This window comes from Podarcis vaucheri (assembly GCF_965113315.1).
Source record: "Podarcis vaucheri genome assembly, chromosome: 5".
Classification (NCBI taxonomy): Eukaryota; Metazoa; Chordata; class Lepidosauria; order Squamata; family Lacertidae; genus Podarcis; species Podarcis vaucheri.
Window position 1 is genome coordinate 86353841 of NC_138763.1, and position 23202 is coordinate 86377042.

General features: G+C 41.0%; 1 protein-coding gene and 1 long non-coding RNA gene across 22 annotated transcripts in view; one reads left to right on the forward strand and one right to left on the reverse strand.

Moving 5' to 3' along the window:
- The window catches only part of KCNMA1 (potassium calcium-activated channel subfamily M alpha 1), a 562063-nt gene that overhangs the window by 511442 nt on the left and 27419 nt on the right, over positions 1-23202 (forward strand). For 8 of the 15 annotated variants that reach the window (XM_082225122.1, XM_082225124.1, XM_082225119.1 and 5 more), the window contains 4 exons: positions 14925-15038; positions 16032-16115; positions 17833-17963; positions 21939-22133. In XM_082225122.1, coding sequence (XP_082081248.1) covers positions 14925-15038; positions 16032-16115; positions 17833-17963; positions 21939-22133 — 524 coding nt within the window. The remainder of the gene's footprint in view (positions 1-14924; positions 15039-16031; positions 16116-17832; positions 17964-21938; positions 22134-23202) is intronic. The other 7 variants (XM_082225123.1, XM_082225129.1, XM_082225120.1 and 4 more) reach the window with 1 other exon arrangement.
- LOC309533622 overlaps positions 1-23202 on the reverse strand; it is a 230041-nt gene that overhangs the window by 44955 nt on the left and 161884 nt on the right. The window lies entirely within an intron of this gene.

Here is a 23202-nt window from a genome sequence, read left to right on the forward strand (position 1 = left end):
AGCCGAGTTTCTGTTAACCAAGAATCTAAAATGGCAGTATGAAGTGAGTTTCATACCCTGTGTGAAGAGAAACACAAATGTCGGAGGGAAGGGAATGCGCATGCCTGCGGCTGGCTCCTCGGCTAACAGGGTGGCCACATGGTTTCTGCACTGCTTTAGTTGTGTGGAGGAGAAGAGAACCAAGGGTCCTGAAAACAGATGGGCTTTTATGAAAATAGCTGGTTCAGTTAGAGACACCTTTCTCATCTGCCACCACAGCCTCTCTGCTCCTAATTAAAGTCAAGCCAGCTCTGGCCAAATGAACGAGCCGAAAATGGGTAGAGGGATATAATCTACTGCTAAGCATATGGTGGTATACATTAACTGCAAACATAAATAATAGTAGCAGAGAAACAAATTATGGCTCCTCTGTATTATTATTTGTTGTTCTGCATCTCAAAAGGAAAGCAAAACCTTTTAATATGCAGGTGTGTGCATATATATATATATATATATATATATATATATATATATATATAACCTGATACTGAGAAATAAAATTTACACACACACATACACACACACACACACACACACACACACACACCCTCTCTTTATGAGCATTAATTATATACCAGGCAAGGAAGCAATTGCCTGTGTGTTATGAAATATTAAATCAAAATGCTTCCTGTTTCCCAGATGTCCCAGAGATAAATACAGCAGTATTTTGAAGCCCCTCCCGGAGCTGTTTTGCCTGCAAATTTATAGTTTTGTCTCCGTTTTCCGAAAACCCTGTTTTATGTGAAGTATAGCACTCTTGGTAGTTTTTAAGGAGCAAACTCCTCTGGAGTGCCCTGTGCAGGCAACAATTCTCATGCAGATGGCTCACAAGGGAACTGAAGTCGAGAGGCTCCTTTAAGATGACAAATGGGTTGAAAGTGTTATTGTCTTTGATTGCATGCCTTACATCATCTGTATGTTGGAATAAGAGGGCTATGCTTTATCTTTAGCCATTTTATAAATATTTAAGCCCTTATAGTTGCCTAAAGATATTAAAGCATATTTTTACAGGATTTGGAATATAAATATTATATGTAGTACCAAAGATACCAAAGTGGTTTTAATGAATTCATAATTTTCTGTTCACTTTTTATTGGAATGTGGTTTATGTTCCAAAAGATCCATTTAAAGAACAGGCCACTGCTCAGTTCCCAGACAACATATTAACTGATGGTAAATGTTATTGGAGCTGTTTTAAAATTATGGGAGGAAAGTTATAATAAAAGGAGGACCGGGAATTCCAAGACGTTCTCTCTCAATCTCCTTGTTTTAACAAATGCAGCTAAATCACACAGAGGCATAAACTCTCCATCTAACACTACTAAATACCTTGACTTGGAAGTAAGAGTGCTGCATCTGATGGAATTTACTTCTATGTGAATATAGGGATGTGCCTTTGTGCTGTTCAATGCAGTGAGACCTCTGAGTAAGTCATTCTTGGGGGGAGGGTCGATCTATAACCTGCCTATGTTGAGGCAGACAAGTCAAATTTAGACCTGATTCATCAGCATTATCTTTATACAACTAAAATTGACACACATTTCATTAATGCTGGGCTTTAGCACAGTACCAAATCATATTTTCAGATGTCTAGCTATTGTCACAGCCGGCTGCAAATCTTTTCAGTTTTCAATAAAATGTAGAGAGTTTCTTCTTTAATATTTCACAAAGTTTCACTGGTTCCCAGTGGGAGCCTATTCTGGGTAATGCTTGCTAATTATCAACAACAAAACTAGACCTACAAAGCTGGCAAATTACCTGACCCTTTACATTTTAATGAGACAACAAGGGTTTCACGAAGTGATGTTGTTTCAGTGGTTAATGGTGTCAGCAATGTTGTAATTGTAGGTTGAGGCACATTAGCTGAACAACCCCCAAGTAAGAAGAGGGTTCTCTCGACAGGCCCTTTAGAGAATAGGACTAGGTATTATCATTAAGCCTGTGTCGTTTGCATGCCGCTAATCACTTACTTTATTATCTTGTGTATCCATTGTCTTTCTTTAATTGCTCTTTAAATTAAAATTAAAAATAGTTTCAATGCCCACAGCGGCTGTGATAGTATCTTGATTATGAAGATAGCTTCGACAAAATGGAACATATCGATAATATATTACAGGATTATGCGAGAGGTTTGATGTTATGGCTGATAGCCGGCAGCCTCCCGAGCATAATTCCAGGATATTTCCTTGTTTTGGCACATATTGTTTGTTTAATAAATGGTTATTTATGTGCATTTAGGCAATTACTTTAGGAAAGTTCATGAATTTAAAAATACAGTGTTTTCTCTTTGGCTTAGAAGGTTATGCCTCCAAAGGAGTGTTAACTTCAAGATGTTCCCAATGTATAATGGGAGGAACAAAGGGCTAGGATTTTGTTGTGTCCACGTTAATATTTTAGTGCACAACTGGCAGTGATGCTGCACAGCATCCCATCCATGTGGCATTTGTTTAGTGCACTGTCCAAATGCTGGTCAATTCTGAATTCTTTTATAGCTGGCATGGGGAATATCTGGCCCACTGTTGAGTCTGCTAGGCCTCCCCATTTGGCCCACAAGGCCATTTTGGCAAAGCAACATGCATCTGCCCTAGACCTGACGTTGCACTGATACCAGGTGTGGGCAGGGGTGCCAAAAGGCTTTACTGGGCCCACTATACTGTATGTAGAGTAGGTCTTCTGCTGCATTCGCTGAAGAGGACACATATTTGCCTAACATTTATGTATACTTTATGTGGCATGCAAATCTGTACCTTCTTTCTCAGGTGGCAGTGGAACATTCAAAAATAAACCAGGGGTCACGTGCAAGTAATAAGAAGCCCAACAGACAGAATATATCAACAGGTGGAGCATTCCCTAAAATTGTGGTTCCATACTGCAAAAGGCACATATCTTGTAAGGGCACGAGAGCCTTGCTCTCCTCCAATGCCTACCCTAAACCATAAAAATAATCCCAAGTTTCATGCATTGTAAGCAAGTTGTGTTGTTGTAGGTCTGACTATGCTACATTCAGTGCAAGACCAGGTGTGACATTTCAGATGGAGGGGATCAAAAGTAATTTACGATTTACGGCAGTTCTGTTCAGATGATCATGATTGGGATAAATTCAAGATTTAATTAAAGCAAGCACAGAATACATTTGTTGTGGTTATCCCTACTCAGCCATGAAGCTATTTTGGTGTTCCTGGGGCCATCACTATCTGTAAGCCTCATCTAACTCACAAGGTTGTGCAGATATAATAGCAAGGCGGAGAAACCTGTGTATGTAGAAATAAGTAGCATCAATTGCAGTGGTACTTACTTTTAAGTGTGCCTAGGATTGCAGCCTAAGAGAGTTACTCACAGCTAGTTCAAGATGCTTCTTCAATGACTTTTAATGGCCAGAATAAGGTATTTCATTACGGAGGATAGTTGGCTTGTTTTAAATACACCTTCCATCTTTGGGTGAGTTTTGGAGAGCGCACTTGTGAATTGCAACATGGCCAGTAAAGGGAACACAAGTCCAAGCTTTGCAACTAGCTAACAAAAAGGCAATGTGGTGGGGAGGGATGTTTTTTATTTTGCAAGAAGTTCGTATTATTACTTAGGAGGGAAATGTTGCATTTTTAGTAACATTAAAACAAATTGATTTATTCCCATCATCTGTGGCCATAGTAAATCAACTGTGAAGCATATTTCGGTTTAAAGAGACACTTACATTTCCCCAAGTGGCTTCAGTTTACATTTACTTTTGCAACAGCAATCAGTGTGGAGAAACCTACTGCAAAATGATGCCGTTTCTGGCTTGCCTTAAAAATTTCTCCCCAGGATGACTCTCCAAATTCACTTCGAAATTCATTTTAGGTGATAGTGAAATCTAATGACAGTCTAAGGCTGTTCAGAACCCTCCTGGGAAATTTCACTAGGTGAAGATAAACTCTTGTATCTTCCTTGGAAATTTCTTAGATGATCTCCTTAATCAGCTGTGACCTTCATCTTAGATGGAATTCCGGAGCTGTTTTAGCTGAATGATTCTAGTTCCACTGAATTTTTCAATGGTTTGTTCTGTTTTATTCAATGGAAGACAACTGTGTCTTTTGCACACACACGTGTGTGGGGGGGTGTAATATCACATCTCACAGGCTTGAGCTTCCACAGCACACCTTTGCTTACTCTGAAAGTGACTAAGGCTGGTGGCTCCTCCCTGCCCCCCAATTGCCTCTTACCACAAAAAGAATTGCCCTTATGCTTACTTATAATGGGTGAAATATATATTTCAAAGATCTTACACTACAGTTTAGATTATCATGATGGGTGATTAGCTTTGAGTCATTCTTTTGTATTTTAAATGCCTTATTAGTATGCTGCATTTTATGGTTATCAAAGGTGCACAAGTTGTAGTTATTAGAGGGAATACAGAAAATTCGTTGTGTGTGTGTGTGTGTATTTTCCAAGAATCTTAAGACAGACTCAGAATCACAGGATCATCTAGTCCAACCCCCTGCAATGCAGGAATCTCAACTAAAGTATCCATGGCATATGACCATCCAACCTCTGCTTAAAAACCTCAAAAGACAGACCACCACCTTCCAACAGAGTCCATTCCATTGTCAAACAGCTCTTACAGTCATGCCAGGAATGTTATCAGGAAGAACAGCAAGACATGATTTTTAGCATTACTTTGCTCCATGTTCAGCTGCAGCGCTCTGATCCTTCCCTGCCATTCTTGCTGCATGGAGGTGCTCTGGATGCTTGCTTCGCAAGATTTATATACCACTTGATTGCAATAAAACCTCAAAGTGGTTTTCGGCAAGAATGAAACTATCAGTAAAAAGCATTTGAAAACATCTGTAGTAGGGGGTGGGATATTTAAAATGGTAAGCTGAAGACCATATTAAAATGCTTGTCGACATTCTACTGGTCTGGATAGGCTTGCCTAAACAAACATGCTTCTAGCAGGCACCAAAAAGGGTACATTGAAGGTGCCTTCCTGATTTCCAAAGAGCCCGGCCTCCCTCCCCCAAGCCTGAAATGTTGCCATAGGAACATGGGGAGCTGCCTTATACCATGGGTCCAGCTACATTGACAGGCAGCGGTTCTCCAGGATTTCAGACTGGGATCTCCCCCTGCCATACCTGGGGATGCTAGGGATTGAGCTGGGCCTGTTTTGTTCAAACCAGGTGCCTTACCAGTGGGCTACAGCCCTTCTCCACAGCCCAGGGTACTGTGTCCCCCTGCTCATTACACTGACTATGCACAAATGAGTCCTTCCTTCTGGTAGGCTTTGTCATCTTAACAGCATAACTGGAAAAGCACTGCCAACTACAGATCTACAGAGATAATACGTGTATGGGGAAAAGAGGCTTCCGTTGTTTGGCGCTAGTGGAACAATGCCGCTAACTGCATAAAGAAATTGATGATTAGCCATCATATATAGCATAAAACTCTTGTTCAATAATAACAGTCATTATTATCCATCAGTCTGTACCTATTATCAGGCAACATAAATCCATACTCCCTGTAATACGTTATTGTAAAAGGTATTTATTTTAATGGAAGGCAGTGGCATAATGCAAGGGGCAGTGTAGCATAATGTTTCTGATGTGTTTTGTATTTCAACATAGCCTCATTCCTGCGCAATCTGAACATTCCCTTGCAGCCTGTAAGAGATTTTATTAGCTCTTTTCATTCCAATTATTATTACTTATTTATTCTTAAATTTAAATGCAGCACATAAAAAGTGTTTCTTTATAATAAAAAAGTGAAGAAGGAAAAATAAATAAAAGGGGACAATTAACAACTGCAATTTTTAACCTACTGTATTTTGTGTAAATGAGTTCCAAATTTAATTCTATTTGTCCTTGCAAAGTTTATGTCTATAAGCAGTCCATTCATCGGTTGGCATGTGTAGTCAGGTCTTCAATCCACTGAATAAATGGAGCTGCACATTTATCTTTCATTTTTTTTAAATGATATTTATTGAGACAGAAGAATTTTTTTAAAAAAATACACAAAAAGACAACATTACAAAAAAGGGAAAAAAACAAAAATATAAGAAAAAAACAAAAATAAAACCATCCTTTTCAAATTCTCCAATTTCCATTACCATTACCTTCTTTCCACAACCTCCTCCTCCTCCCATCTCTTGTATCTTGATTAATAATTGTCACAGCAAATCCTTTTCAAAGTTTGTAATATTCTATCATTACTTTACCTTACTCTATTATCATCCTATCTTATAAAAATCCTTGATGCTTAAAACTTAAATCCATGATTCATAATATTTAATCATTACATTACCTTACTCTATTCTCATTTTATCTTATGAAAATAATCTTAGAGCTTAAAACTTAAATCTTTTTTACCAACTTCTCATAGCCATTACCTTTTTAGCATATTCTTTAAACATTTTAACAAGAGCCAAGTTCTTTCATTTCAGCATTTTCCCAACATTCATCAGACATTTCTAATAATAATAATACAAAAAAGAAAATACAATAGAATAAAAACAATCCAATCTTCTTCCAGGGTCCCCTCCCCCCGGTCTTGTCAGTCCTTTCTGTTTCCCTTTAGTCTGGCACATTAATCTTGTGCCCTAATATCCGAGGCCTTCAAATCTCTTCCATGTCCCTTTCGCAGCTCTTCTTCATATTTTCCTTTCACTCGCGGGAACTCCGGCTTTGTAGTGTTTTTGACCCTTTTCAACAAATCAGCCCCTTTCTCATAGTCCAAACTGAGCTCCATATGATGTTTTAGAGCATATTTCAGATTCCCTCCAAAATTGGAAGTCCCAACAACTCCAAACCTCTGACGACCCATTTCCAGACTCGGAAAGTCCAAACATCCTTGCATAGGGTGGTCAATCCAACCCCCCATTTCCAGTTCAATCCAAACTTTATCTTTCCAAGTCTGGTTCTTTCCGAGTTCATTAGCCAAATCCAAAAGCTCACTTTCCTGCTGGGCCGAGAGTCCCTTCGTCCCTGGCGTCCCAGATTCAGCAGGGTCCTCCTCTTTCTGTTGGTCTGTCATGACACACTCCTGTTTTGGTTCCTGAATGGGCTCCATGTCATTTTCCACTGCCTGATCAAAGGCACTAGCAGCTTTTATCATAAAATCCATCTTCTGGCTTAACTGGTCCAATAGGGCACTTATGTTACAGAAAGCACCCAACAGTGCTTCTGAAGGCATTGTCCTGCAAGGTCACCAAACTCTTTCCCACCGTTGTAATCAGTAAACAGCCGCAAGTTCCCAGGATTTAGTTACAATTTCATAGTTCCGCTCTAGGGAGAGAAACTTCTGATTGTTCTTTTCCTTAAGTGCAATAGCAACAAAATTTCTTCTTTAAAGATATTCTGTCCATATTTGTCCTTTTTTTAAAAAAGCGAAAGGAAACAATGGAATCACAGTGTTTCCCTCCTTTTGACTATCTGTCAAAGCATTTATTTCTGGTCAATGAGCTTCAAACGCCAAATCTGACACCCCGCTCCAGGGTCAGGACGGTGGAAAGATACTTTGCTTTGACTTTGTTTCCGCAGGTTTAAACAGCTCAGTAACAATCCCCCTTTTTTTCCTGCTTCCGAAGGGGGGTTCCGCAGTTTTGAATGGTGAAAGACGGTCCTTTAAAAGTGATTTTTAAGGCTCTAGTTTACTTTGTCTTTGCTTTGTTATAACTACAAGAAAACGGAAGGGTGACTTCCTGTTTACCCCTTTCCGTTTCAGTACCAAATTAGGGTAAATTTTAGAGTACAAGTTCCTTTTATTTCGCCAATACTTGTTTGAAATCCAGTTATTTAGCGTTCCAGTACTCACGGTTGGTTATTTCAATGCCAAATTGTCCCAGGAAAAAGGCAGCGCTCTCCGGCAACGGTTGTGTGGCTTCGCTCCGCAGGAAAAGCAGTCGACTCACAGCACAGCGCCACTTCCCCCTCTTTACTTCGGAGCCCGTTTCTGGGTTCCTTAGTGGGTTGGGGGGCGCTAAAGGTGCCGGCCGAGTCCCACGGTCACAGGCTTCACCCGCCTGTGATTTTCAAAAGGGTCCCCGCTACGCCGCAGCGGGAAAGACCCGTTTCTTGCGGAGCTTGTCCCTCCAGTTAAGAGGGAGTCCGCCAGCACCGGAGGCGCCACCCCAGAAGTCCCTGCGCATTTATCTTTCCAAGGTATCTATATCAGAATCCATTTTTGTTGCCCAGTTGTCAAATTCCGTATAGTAGGTATGTCGTCCAAAAGAATATTATCTTCTTAAATTTCAGTTCCAATTTAACTGAAATTTAAGAGGATAATGTTCTTTTAAAAAAGTTATATTCCTACACAGTGGCCACAAGGAAGCGAAACATATTAACCAGGTGATGTGTGATAAACAAACAAACAAAAGTACCTCCTCACAATTTATTTCCAATTATGAGGAGGTACTTTTGTTTGTTTGTTTATCACACATCACCTGGTTAATATGTTTCGCTTCCTTGTGGCCACTGCGTAGGAATATAACTTTAAGTACTTGCATTGACCAAAGGAAAAACTGGGATGCAGCATGCAAGATTCAGCCTATGTTCTGCATGCTTTCTCTCAGGGCTGGACCAAGGTCTTACTGGATTGGTCTGCACAGCTGTTGCTTTTTTTACGAGAAGCTTATCTTTCTAGTATGTTTGCTTCCCCATAAAACTAAAAGCAAAGCATCTATTGTATTCTGGTTACACTTACTTTTTGATATCGGCTCATTCTTTCGGTATCTTCTTTGTCCTGTGTAACTACAAAGACTTCTTGCCCGTCACACAAGTTTAGGGCCCAAACAAATGTGATGTTAAATACACAAATGCCTTCAGCACGCCTGTTTTCCGCATTGTAATAGGAGCAGCTGCAAGAAGGGTTTGTGGAAGAAAGCAGGATCGGGACCGCAGGGAGAGCAATAATCCTTTCCCCTCCCCATGGCATTCTCGTTGAAAATGATGCCCCCCCCCCACTGAAGCTGTTATTAGCCTCAGAGCTCTTGGATTAATAGCAGCTTTGAGGGTGGACAATTTCATAGCTCTAAAACCACATTTCATTCCAATATAGGCTGTCTGCAGTATCCTTACAGCCACATTGGCTGGCCACTATAGCTAAGTAGTGAGTAAGGAGAGGGCTTATCAGCACCCCAATACACTCCCCCTCCCTCTGTTGCCACTTAACATCACAGCAGCTCCCTCTTCCTGCTTCACTTAATGCTCAGCAATGGCTACTTAACAGCATTTGGAATGTCATATTCCAGTTCCTCAAATATAGGCAGCCGCAATTTACATATTGTACAAATGGTTGGCTAATTATACCAATTTTGCTCTGAGTTTTGTGTGGGGAAAGCATACTTTTTTAGAGTCTTTATGAACAAGTGCAAGGAATAGGTACACACGTCGATGAATCACAAGGCTTCTGCAGGCCATTGAACATTAGATTTGCTCTGAAAGGGCAAAATATTGGCTCAGGCTATTTTGGGCTGAAAATCCCTACCAGCCCATTGACAGAAAATGACCAGATGGGGCATTTTTTAGTTTTGTCTGCCCCTTTGGCTTGCCCCACACCCTGGTTCTGTACATTCGGTGCTCAGAAGATTTGCCGAGCACCGGGAAAAAGTGTTCCACAATTTGATCACAACCCAGAACCCAGAAAGAGGCTGCAGTAGCAGACACCATCCCATTGCAAGGTGGCGAGGTGAGAGTGCAGCGTGCAGGCCTTTTCTCCATGGAGACCTTGCCTGGCACAATGGTGTGCTTTGCATTGGTTTTAATTGTGCCTCATTGCGGTTTTATTCATGTACACATCTGCGGGCCCTACCAAACACACAAAGCTGGTCAAAAACAAGAGAGGGGAGACGGTAGCAGCAGAAAATGTGATGAATGTTGAGGTCCGTAAAAATGCCGCTGAAGCACATTTTAAGGCTCCATTTGCCTTACCCTGTACACCTGACATTTTCATACTAGTTAAAAAGTAATTGTACTCAGAGACCTGGAATTTCCGTTAACATCGTCTGCTAAAGAAATTGTTGAAATAAGTATTGCAGAAGCGGGGAGGGAAGACTGCTGTGGTTATTACAGCTGCTGCTCAGGGGAGCTATTCAGATGCCTCATTTATTGGAGCTTAATAGATTAAAAGTCCAAATTGAGTCTCATGAAATAAGCCTAATCAAATTCTAATCTGCATAATTTCCCCATAAGTGGCAATGGGAATTTTTTTTATATAATTTATGTTTGAGCAGTTGCCAGTCATGTGTTAAACAGCATTGTTGTGTTTACTTAACAAAATATGTTTTGTTCTTTGTTTGCACTGATGTTTTTATTTTTGCTTTGCTTTTCTCACTTAAAAAGCCAGGTGCCTATAGAAGTCTTCCCTAAATTGCATTTAAAATTCCCTTTCTGAAACAGTGAGCTTCTGTTTACAACTCATTGGCAACCTGCCTTAGCAAACGTAAGGATTAATGCAGTTTAATTAATTTGAATAGGTGAGCACAGGTCAGAATTCCTTAATACCAAGACTAAATTTAACACTGGTTTATACCAGAAAGCAAACAGAGGTTGGATAAGAATTTCAAAATCATGATAATTACACTCAGATCTTGTTAAATGGTTCATTCATGCCAAGTGGAACATACCCAGAAATCAGTATTCAAGTCTGCTGCTTGTTGCGTCTGCCCAGGTGAATGTATTTAGGCATGTATGTGATTTCCCAAGAAATTTCTTGCTGAAATTTCTTACCACCTCTGAAAATCCTTTGGATGTTTGACCAAAGCAGGAACCACCAATTTTATCTTGAATTTTCACTGTAATCCTATTTCAATGACAACACTTTTTTTTTAAATGAAGGAACAACTAGATGTGATACTAAGAAAGCTATGGTAGGATTTCCCACTGTTCTAAAAAGTTTAAGAGCAATTCTGCATCCTTCCATCCCTTCATTTTCCTTATGTATCTGCTATTTGTCCTGCAGGAGAAACATAAACGGACCATAACATTGTTGTATCTGCCCCCCTCCACCCTAGAAATAACGGGGGTGGTGGGGTTATATGGAAATTGGGAGGGGAATTAAACACCTGCTCCTTAAACACTGTAGTTCAGATTAGATTTGAAGCCCCCATAGCAATTATTAAACTTTTAAGAAGAAGCAAGGCCTTTTAACAATTAGCCACAGGCAATCGCTTTGTCAAATGTGAAATAGCTCTGAATGACACATTTTGTGGGGCAAATAGATGAAAATCAGGGAGAAACTGGGTCAAATTTGTGTTCGCAAGCACATCTGTGTATATATGGGGAGGGGTGTCTTTGGATAGCACTGTGCGAAAAAACTTCCCCTTAACGTTTCAGAAGTCTTTAACCTAAATATATCTGCTAACTGGATTCCCCCACTCCTTCCATTACACATTGGGTATATATGTGAGGGTGCCAGCTAAAATATAGCTATTAGCCCCAACGGTCTGGTTAACTTTAGTTTGGGAAGCGGTAATTTCCACACTGGCTAAATACACGACTAGCTTTTGTCTCTCCTCGAAAATACTGTTAGTCTACTGTGCAGAGTTTAATACCTAAGGAGCACTCTGCCCTGGGGTCTGTTCCCCTTGGTGGTGGGTTAAGCGTTTCCCTGTTTGTAGCCTATGAAATTGGCTTATAAAACTTAGTTTCCCTGCTCTCTTGATGATAGGTGTATGATGTCGGAGATAGGTGTGTTCAGAGGGGTGCCCACAAGGTAGCAGATGCCAAAGAGCAGAGGGCCCCGAGGTCAAGCGAGGCAAAACCAAGATTCCTATCGAGCGTAAATGCCCTTTCAGTGAAGGGAAAGAATATATTCCTTTAAGACTACAAGACATAATTGTATGTGTGGTTTTTTGTTTTCGTAAGCAGCTTTAGTTTAGTGTGTTGTATAACTGGGATTAAGAGAAAATAATGAAGATGTGCTTGAATATTAAGGGGTTAGATCCAATCAGCCTTTTTTTGCTTGTGTCTGCGGAAGTCACTGCTTTTGTCTCTTGCTCTGCAGCTTCTGATCACCAGGACTGGCTTTTTAGAGGCTGCAGTCGGAAGCGGCCAGGAATCCCCATATCCTGACTGGAACATAGACTAAGGGTCCAAGCCAATATCCCCAATACTACTTAAATATAATAAATATGGCAACTCCTTCCAACACTGGGTGCTAGCTATCAAACTGCAAGATGTCTCACACTGCCTTCAGTAGCTCAAATAAGCTTTTGGCACAATTAAAAATTAAATTGAATAAATAAATAAATATAAATTTAATGTAATTATCCCCCCTAGCAACCTACCAATTAAAGCTGCCTTTTTCTCAGGCCCAGGTCATGTAATTTCCAGAACATGATGATGTTTTTGAAGATGGTGGTGGTGCTGAAGAAGGAAAAAAGTTTATTTATTTAATGGTCCACTGAGAGACTCCCCAGCCATTTTCAAGTGGTTAGCAGAGGAAGGGCTTGGAGTGTGAGAATGACTGTTCTAGACAATAAACTGAAGCAACTGCTAGCATTGTAGCTCCTAATTAATGTGGGGTTATTTTATGAACCAAAGGAAAATCAACAATAACAGTCACCCCTCTTCAGTTTTATGGGCCCTAATATTTAAGCTTGGATGACTGAAAACACGAGAAGGCGAATGAAAATGGATATTTTGAGTAAAGCGTGTCATTTCTGAATGAAGGAGGGCTTTGTGAAGTAGAAGAGAATCTCTTCACATCCCCAAACAGCACTTACATCTCATGACTTAGCCTGTTTCTGGTGCTGTAATGAAATACTGCTTTCCTAATACCCTGTGACCTGAATTCCTTCCTGCTTTGTGGGTGCTATTCCTTGACGTACAAATCTGTATTTTCTCAAGTCAGCATTTGATGATGGATGTCAAAATACAGGCCATGCATTATGCATATATAGCATTACCGATTTAAGGTGTTTACTTGTCAAGTTGAAGAAATTCAAAAACTTCACATCCACTGAATTCGCACAGCTGTCACTTGCAGTTTTTCATACTTTCAAATAAAAGTTGTGATAAAACAGTTTATGTTTCCTTCACTTTTTTTTTTTTTGAAGGAAGAAAATAGGCAGCATCTAAAATTTATGCTCTGGGCTGGCTAGAAAAGACTGCAAAGAGGATGTTCCTGGAGGTTGGAAGGGGGCCTGCTGTCTCTTCTCCCTGCCAGCTCTCTAAGAGAATGGAAATAATAATAATACTTAACATTTATATATATAAGCAAATTATTTCCCCTGGCAACCCTGGAGTGGACTTGTTTCATTCCTGTTGCTCTAAAGGCACGTTTATTTTATTGAAATATGGCACTCCCAGACTGACAAACCAGACCTTTATTAATTTATTTTGGTGAGGAAATGCCAACCAGCCATTTAATTCCATGCACCGAGTGCTCTGTTTCTGAGTGGAAAAATTATTTCGCAAATGTTTAAAATAAATACATTTGTATACAGTTGTGTAGAACTAGCTTTCCATTCAGGGAGAAAATGCAAGCCATTTAGTACTTTTTTTCTTCTGTGCATTTGCTTTGTGTATACAATTTGAAATTATAAAGCTGCTGACAGTCTCACAGAAATGTCATATGCGTTTCAAACAAACACTGGAGAGGGGATAGTGGGGGTGGGTGGGTTGAGGCTAAAAGCTGCCATGCTAAGGTGAGTAGGAAGAGTTCATGTATTTATATTGCAGCCATATTCTGCTTAGAGAAGAATGCAAAGGACTACCAGTTCCACTTTGGAGAAGCTCTGAAATATGCAGCCAACTATAGCCTGATTTTCTCCTGTTTCCAAAAACTCTTTCCAAACACTGCTGGTCAGATACACCTAATAGGCAGCAATAGAGCACAAAAGGTCGAAGCGTTTCACTTCTCGGCCTTGGCTGCTGACGTATAGATTTCCTCCCTAGGGCAGCATACGGGTGTTCAGGGGGTGGAGCCTTGTAGAGCAAGTAAGGACAAGGGTAAGGATAGCAGCACAGCCCCGTTCCTTGTTTTAATTACCTTCTAAACCAATTAACCATTCTGTCGTATGATAAGGTCTGTAAGATAGCATGGCATGGAAGGCATAGGTCAGTACAGAGATTTCAGTCCACTAATCTGAAATAACAATTCCAAGTTCGGTCAATGGTCTGCAGGTTCCATTATTATGTCTGACGTTAATTAGGTCCTGTCAATGCTGCAACTCAGCTAGGTATCCCTTCTGAGCTTCTTGGAGCAATGAAAACCAGCATGGTTCTGATTTTTTTTTTTTTTTAATAAGGAATACATGGGGGGGAGATCCAACTAGGATTGTCCTCAGTATCACTTGATGTTCTTGCTCTCATTTTGAAAATATATTTATCCACATTCTGTAAATAAAAACAATTCTGTTGATACAGTACTATACTACACTGAACTGGTTTCATTGTTTCTTGCCACGCCATTGCCACACCCTCTGAGAACCCCTGGCCTAAGATGATGATCATGGAGATCTGGACAGGCACATGTAGAGACATGCAATCCTTCAGATAAGCTAGCCCCATGCCAAAGAAGGGTTTTGAAAGCAAAGTAAATAAAATAATTATTTTTTTAATATGCCCAGGAATAGACCAGGAACCATTGAAAGCTGTTAAATAAGTGGTAACCCAGTGTAACGCCTAAATTTTGGCATGATGTTTTCTCCACAGTGAAGAGCCAGTGTGGTGTAGTGGTTAAGAGCGGTAGTCTTATAAGCTGGTGAACCAGGTTCGTGTCTCCGCTCCTCCACATGCAGCTGCTGGGTGACCTTGGGCCAGTCACACTTCTTTGAAGTCTCTCAGCCTCACTCACCTCACAGAGTGTTTGTTGTGGGGGAGGAAGGGAAAGGAGATTGTTAGCCGCTTTGAGACTCCTCAGGGTAGTGATAAAGCGGGATAGGAATTCCAAACTCTTCTTCTTCTTCTCCGCAGGGTTTTCACCACCAGGAATGGACAGATCATCACCAGACAACAGCCCGGTGCATGGCCTTCTACGTCAGCACTCAATCACAACAGGAATTGATATCCCAATTATAACAGAATTAGGTAAGAGAAATTGAAGGTGATCTGTTCTTATTTGCTCATTTCTTTACCCTTCTTCTCTCCCTCTTTGCCAGCCTAAGGAAATGAACACAGGTCATACGTAGTACCTTTCATTTAATGTACTGATGTTTAATTATTCTTGTGAAGGAAGGGCGGGGGAAAACCATGATTAAGCAAGCTCTTTCGCTGAAGCCTGAACATAATTTTACTTCTTCCCTTATTTGGTGACAGATCTTCAGAATCTGCTCTATAAAACAAAGCTTGGATGCACCACCAGAGGGGGGACAGAAATCAGTGTTAAGAGTGGGGCTGATCCCTACATTCGGACAGAAGTGTGGGTGGGCAACCTGCCACAGCTGGAAGGTCCACAGGCTACTGCCCACCATTACACTCTCTTGCTTGCCCGTTGCCTTTCAACAAGACCACCTTAACACTTCCCTCTCCCCCTTGCGGGTGGTTGTGGTGGTAAGAGCCATTGCATTGAGTGCAATTATCCCCCAGTTTACACTTGCCCGCTGGATTACAGCACCCCTGTGGGCAGATGCAGGATTGCACACCTGTTTATTAGGACTGATGTGCCAGAGTAGGTGTGGCTCTTTGGTTGCAGAGAAAATGCAACCATTTGCCCCGTGTGCTACCTGCACCTTAACCAAAAATAAGTATTTGCTTGTTCATTCCTATGCTCTTATGCTGACAAATTAATAACTAATTTGTTCCGTAATGGCATTGGGAGTGTTATCATGGAATGTGGCGACCGTTTGCTTGTTTCCCATTTCTGCTGTGGCATTAGACTAGTGAGTGTTGTCAAGCAGTGTGAAGCGTGAAAGCCATTCTGTTTCTCATAGTAAAGGCAAGCTTGATTTGTAGTCCTTTTGTCCTGTTCACTTTCTTTCCATTTAGTTTTAGACCTTACCTGTCTTATCCCTTACTTTATTCTCTTTCTGTGCCTTCTTTCCCCTTCCACCCCAATCCCCTCCTAAACACTTTACTTATTAGCTAAGCCTGGCAAACTTCTGCCTTTGGTTTCAATCAGTCAGGAAAAAAACAGTGGAACTCACATTCTAATGATAACTGAACTGGGTAAGAAGTGCCTTTTTCCTTCACATCAACTGTCTTTTGTTTTATTGTTGTTCCTACTGTCATCAGCTTTCTCTTTTATTTATCTGGCTGTATCAGAGGGGGCTACCCTCAGAGCACCGCTTTGAATGTGTTTTATTTGTGATTCCAGTTGAAATCGACTGTCTTGTTCTGGCTTTTCTTAATGATTTCCCCCCCCCCCTCCATAGGCAGCATCAGTAAATCTTTGATCACACTCATCTGACCTGCCGGCTGCTCCCATAGTATCTTCACACCAATTCATTTTTCTTTGGTCTAGACATTTCGCTCTCTCTCTCTCTCTTGCTTTGCTTTCCTTTTAAAAAAAAATCTAGCCACCTGTCAATTTGACTGACATGTCTTAACAGCTCTCAGAGGAGTCAAAGAAGAAATAAGAGACATTTTAGGTGGGGGAGAAAGAAACTCCAGCATCAGCTCTTCCCTTAAGCTGTTGGTTTGTTTTGGGGGCCCACTTTCCACACAAAAGCTAAGGGTTCTGATGTCCTGAAACCAGCTAAGCTTCTAAACAGGCTTCTCTGGGAAAGTGAAATTTTGATTAGCACTTCCTATGGCAAAGTCCTGCACTCTTAAACCTATCCTACCTCTAGTCCCATCTTAGCTCAGAGACATTTCATACTAATCCTAGCAGGAGAATGTAGGCCAGAACGATAAAGCTATTGAGGCTTAGCCTTGCAACGTTCACATTAGATTTTGCTGCGATTCAGAAATTGTCACCATGTAAAAGGTGGGAAAGCTTTTGTGTCAGGTATTAGCCTTGTGTGAGTTATTAGTCTTTCAAGTCTGCCAGTAGGAAGTGGTATATACAATGCTGCTGAAGATTGTGCCTTGGTTTAATTTAGCATTTGAAAACAGACTCTTGTCTTCCCCAAAGGTCCATTTTTGAAGCGGAATGTACTCTCTCAAATAGACATTTGCTTCAAAAAGAAGAAGAAAAGAATGTTAAACAAAGCAATTTTGTTATTCATTGACTATAAGACACAGAGGGGTTTTTATAAATGGAGAATGTTGTGGCCAAAATTTGCCTGGGAAATAAGGCATGTAAAACACATTTTAGTATTTTTGCTGTATAATATTAGGACCAGAGAATATGGGTCCAGGACACTGTCTCCATTCCTTTCTGACCATCTCTTTTTAAAAAAACAAACAAAAACAAACCACTTGTACTCTGATTTGATGGCCTCTGGTCATGAAGCGGTTTATAAATCTATTAAATAAATAAAGCAAATCTTCATCACACTGATCCTATTTTTTCAGATACAGTTTAATTTCAGGTGAAATTCTTCAAATGTGCCACACCAGGTCTATTATAGGAAGCCATCTGGGCCTTTGCTTGTCTTTGAGCTGAAACAGTATGTGTGATCTCTATTGTGTAATGTAAAGCTGGAGTTGTTCCCTCCTACTGACAAGGCAATCTTGGCTGTGCTCCTGATGATACCAAGAAACTCCTCATATGAGAAAGTTATTTCACCTTTTGGGACATTCACATTTCATAACGATCAGCTGGTGTTTGTTTCTTTGTTTCCTCTCCCAACACTCATTTCAAACTCCCATTTAAACTCCATTCTCACCAACTCGCCTATGTTTCTGGGGACACACACACACACTCCCCCCCCCCCCCGACACATGTAGCATGATGAGGTCTTCTGCTGGTTTATTTATTTGTTAATCATTATCTTTTTAGTGAATGATTCAAATGTTCAGTTTCTGGACCAAGATGATGATGACGACCCTGATACAGAACTGTATCTCACGCAACCGTTTGCGTGTGGAACTGCATTCGCAGTCAGCGTGCTGGATTCTCTCATGAGCGCAGTAAGTATCCAGTGTTTTCTATTTCCTCATTACACAGATGGTTGAAACCTGCCATTTCAACCACAGCTCTGCTGAAAAACAGACGGCTCCTTTTACCTGGCCCATATTTGTATGTCTCACTCTGCCTGTACATCCTTAACTTTTCGATCAGCACTGGAAGAAGTAGTACAGTCAGAAACCAGTGGCTCATAGGTTGTAGAGAACACACAGCTTTTCAGCTGGGGAAACACCTCCCAGTGCCTCATTTGCCTTAAGAACTACAGTGGGGACAAACAAGCAAGGTGGTCTGAGAATAGGTTGCTCAGGTGCCCTTGTGACATTAAGCTAAGCCTCTGTCCTTCAGCCCACAACTAGTTGCATGGTTGAAAACACCCACCTCTAATTCTGCTCCATGCTGTGTAATTCAAATGTTGTCTCAGCTCACGTGTGCAGCCTACATCCAGGATGGAGAATAAATGTTGCATGCACAACAGGCCTGGAACTGCTACTGCTACTGTAGGAACAAATGGCTGCAGGAGTGGTAAGACACAGGGACTCATTCTGTATGATATTTTGGACCTCCCCCACCCCTTTAAAGAATCCTGTCCAAGATGCAAGGATGTTCCCATATGGCTACAAATAAAGTCACCTAAAACGAATGCAGGTAAGAAGCAGGTAATTGAGGAAGGAGGCAGTGGATAATTTTGGGGGTCTCAAGAGAAAGACAATATGCAGAAGCCAGCCATCCAGCCAAGGAGTTGTGCAGGGATATGGCCAAGTACGGGCCTCACAAGACACACAGCTGAGGAAGTAAGCAGTTCCCTAATGAGGTAAGTTATTCATTCACAGTCCTTGAAGTAGTGGATGTTTAGATTTTGCAATATGTGGCTTTACTGTGCAACGAGCACCTTTTTTGACCAAATTACGCAGCGAAAATGAGGGTGCGCATTAGATTTGATGGCGCATTTACATTCAGCAGCAAATACTTCTTTGGTTTCAAGGTTTTGAAAACTGAGGTGCGCATTAGATTCGTGTAAATACAGTGTTTTACTTTAGTCAATTAGTCAAAAACAAGGCAATCTATCTAATAAAATTTTATTTTTTTAACATTGGTTGACAGCCACAATGATTATTTTTGTAAAGCGCTTAGAGGTTTCCTTACAATGCAATTTTTGTTAAATAAAATATAACACAAGTCTTATACTTTCCTGCTGTTCAGAAATATTATCAGGTGATAAACTACTCTCTTGGTTTATCTTATGATTAAATCATGCAATACTGTACAAATCTGTGTGGTAGATTTATCAGATAAATACATTAGATTATTTCTGCTCTGTTTAGGGTTCACTCCCTGTAACATCACTAGCTTTAAGATAATGACTTCAATTCAAGACTGTCAGCATTTGGAGATCCATTATATTTTAAATAAACTATACAAATAAAAATGCATTTCTGTAATACTGACAAAAAACAAATACTCCAGCACTGGAGTTTCTCTTTAAGCTACTCTATGCAAACTAGCAAATATTTTAAATGTGGCAGCCTTGACACAGAAAATGATAGTTTTAGAATAATTATAAATGAAAGGCAAAATGCTATTAGAATGTATTAAAGAGCTCTGTTAATTTTCAGTTAAATTTTCTGTAAGAGACCAATTAGTTTAAGAAGCATGACAGCATTAATGGTGAACCATAAGATCTTGTGATTATATTGCTTTTAAAAGGGAGGGGGGATTTTACAAAGCAGGCCCCAAATAGTTGTGCTATTTCAAAAGAGTTTTGATGGAATGCAGAAAAAAGGGCTAGGTGGCACTGCAAGCTCAAATATAGAGACCTGTCTTTTGCCCAGGTTATAGTAAGCCAGGGTTGTGCTTACCTTTGTCCCTCAAGCTAGAACAATTGCAGATAGGCTCACATGATTATCTAGTTAGCAACTGTGGCTGCAAATTAAAAGGTCTTTACTCTTGATTGCTACACAGCCAACAGCAGGAATTTGGCCTAAAAGGATTGTGCTAAACTTAATCACCTTTCTAAATGCATTCAGATTTTTTTTCCTACTGCGAGTAGCAGATTCAGATTGCATCAACTCTTTCATTGATCGATCAGAAAATAGTTTTCTAGTTAATTTTTCCACATGGCCTTATGTTTCATGTCCAAAGACCTGACTACATAGTAAAATGTTATTTAGAATGTTCTGAATCTTCTGGAGTTTCAAGCTGCCACAAGATTTCCCCCCATTGTTTTAGTAGTAGTAGTAGCTGTAGTAATCTAAGAGCTAAAGATTAGCTCCTACACCCTCAAAGAAAAAACAGGGTTACCAAACATATCCATTGAAATTCAGTCCATGCAATTCCAGGAATTTCAACAGATGCACCTTTTCCTACTTCTAGAGGGACGGGGCTTCTGTACCTTTTACAGCAGGGTAGAAGGGGGGGTGTCTGGCAGGGATGCACTTCCCAGAACTCCCTATTCTACACGGCCATTCAAAGGTGCAAGCGCCCCGCCCTCTGTTGAATCTGGTTTCCCTAGCAACCACAGAAAGTGCTGAAACAAAAGCCATAGGACTGCAACAACAATATATTGATAATCAGGAGTTCACAATCAAGTAGATAAAATATCAGAATTGCAAAATGAACATTTCAGCAAGGCTTTAAAAAAACCCAAAACTATATATCACAAAAATATTTATTATTTCACTGAAGAATGCTCTAAGCAGCTGACAACAGACAGGCTTCTAGATAAGGTCCTGTTTCAAAGATCTTTCTCAGATGGTAATACCTCAAAAATGTTTCAATGCCCTGATTGCAGTTTTTGTAACTGGGAGGATTCGGAAATGTTTATATCTCTAAAGATGTTATTTGAATCTAAAAGGATGGTATTATCCAAGCCAGTGGAGTAGAGCTGTTAGCAAAAATGTGCCTGCTAAGCACAATTGGAGGACTCTTCCCATATGAATAATTTGAGGGATGCTAAGGCACCATTGATTTGCTTACTACTGAGCAGACATGTATAGGATTGTGCTGTAGAAGTTTTTCCTGGGTTGCCATCCAATTTTTCCTGAAGCAAAATTTGAAGCAATTGCCACATATGTGACCAATACAGCAGTCCTTGTTAGGATTAGAGATAATCCTCTTTAAAAATAAAATAAAATACTGTCTCCACCAGCCATAGATTGCAGCTACTTAAGGAGGCCTCTTGCAACCTGACATGTGCACTTTTAAATGAACTTCCTTCCGCTGGCGTCTAATTAATATTTAAAATGCCCATTGTTTTGCCTGAGAGACCAGAGCAGCTACTGATGCTGGCAAAATGTCACTGTGGAGAAAATCTTCCCTAATAAACTACACTTACCCCATACCCTAGAGTTTTTTAAAAGGACCAGCAGGACCCTAAACTCATCATACATTTATCTGGAATGAACTCAAAATGTTTAATTGATACATGCTTGTGTCTGAACACTGTCAAGTCTCGTAATAAGATGTTTAGTACAATACAGCGGGAAGACAGCTCGAGTCCAGCAACAGTAATAAGTAATGACACCCGAAGCACAGAGGCGGCTCCCCAATGGATTGGTGACAAGTATAAAAAGGCAATCTAGCCTGTGTAAGCTTTAAATGTGGTCTGGATTTTTACAATTACATGTCCTAAAGGCTGTTATTAGACATGAAGGCAATGAGAAGGAAGGCAGTCATTGCTTCACCACTAACACCAATTATAGGAAACATAAATGATTTACATTTTTGTTCTTTAATAAAAATCAGTCCTGAGTTGGATTTTTAAAAAATAAAATAAAACAGGGGGGGTCGAGCAGAAGCCTAATGGGACAGAAGAAAATAGAGTAATTGGGGGCTGCTGTCTTTTCACTTCCAATGAGAAATTATTTGAAGAGACAAGCCAAGAACTTTAAACAGCAGAAACCCAGAAAAGTTGTAATTTGGATGTCTTCAGTTGTGACTTTAATGGTGTTTGCTTGAAGAGCTTTCTTTTATCTCTGCAGACATACTTCAATGACAATATTCTCACGCTGATACGTACGCTGGTAACAGGAGGAGCCACGCCAGAGCTGGAGTCGCTGATTGCGGAGGAGAATGCGTTGAGAGGCGGCTACAGCACACCCCAGACGCTTGCAAACAGGGACAGGTGTCGGGTGGCGCAGCTGGCACTGCTAGATGGGCCTTTTGCAGACCTCGGGGTAAGACCAGGACAGCAAAAGGAAAAGTCCGGGAGCTATTCTGTAGCTGCCTTTGTCTTGTCCTCAACAGAGAAGATGCGTAATCTCTAAAGGCAGTGTTTCTTTAAGTATCGAATTTTGGGGTTGTTTGCTGCAGTGATCTGAGAATTGGCAGCTAGAAGACTTCACCCATCTCCCAGATATTTCCCAGCTGTCCCCTGTCCTCCTCCCCCACCCCTGCCAAACCCTCTTCTGCATTAGATCTGCACTGCACTCTGCCCCTCATGCCAGTCCTGGGCGATATATTGATAATATTGGCCAGGACTGGTATGAGGGGGCTGAGTGCGATGGCAGTTTCACTCAGGGATATATTGCTCGTGAAACCGCCACTGCGTCCCACTGCCTCCGGCGCCCAGCTGAGGGAGAAACAAGGGGAGCCAGCGCTGGAGGCAAAGGAAGTCAGGAATGGTGGTGGTTTCACCAGCAATATACCGTTGAGTGAAACTGCCATTGCAGTGGGCCCTCGCCTCAGCCAAGCTGTTTTACAGAGCGCCTGACCAGCCACTGGCTCACATGAGCCAGCAGCGCAGTGGGGTCTCCATTAATGTGCTCTCCCCTTTCCGGCTCCTGCTCATACACAAGTAGGAAAGGGATTGTGGTTATTTAGCTGGGGAGGTGCAGGCTCTGTCACACTTTTCTATTGAGGGGGGCACAGCTGCACGCCCCTCAATAGAGACGTTTACGCGTCCAGCTTGTGCAGAGGCAGCCTAACTTGGCTATGGCCTGGCTGGCTTTGTTCGGGAGGGTGGGCTGCCTTGCCTCACAGTTTGGCAATATATCGCGATACTGAAAAAACAAGCTGCATTGGCCTTTGCCCACGAGGCACCAGATGAAATTGCTTCAGCTCTCACTGCGGGAGCTGAGGCGCTTTCACCCAGGTGCTTATGGGCTGGGACAACTTAGCTGAGGAAGAGGAAGGTTAGAATAAGAGAAAAAGAAGAACATATATTTAAAGGAGATTGGAAAATGTTTATTGAATATATGGAGGAAAATTGTGCTTGAAAACGTGGGCAGCATTAAGATAAATTCA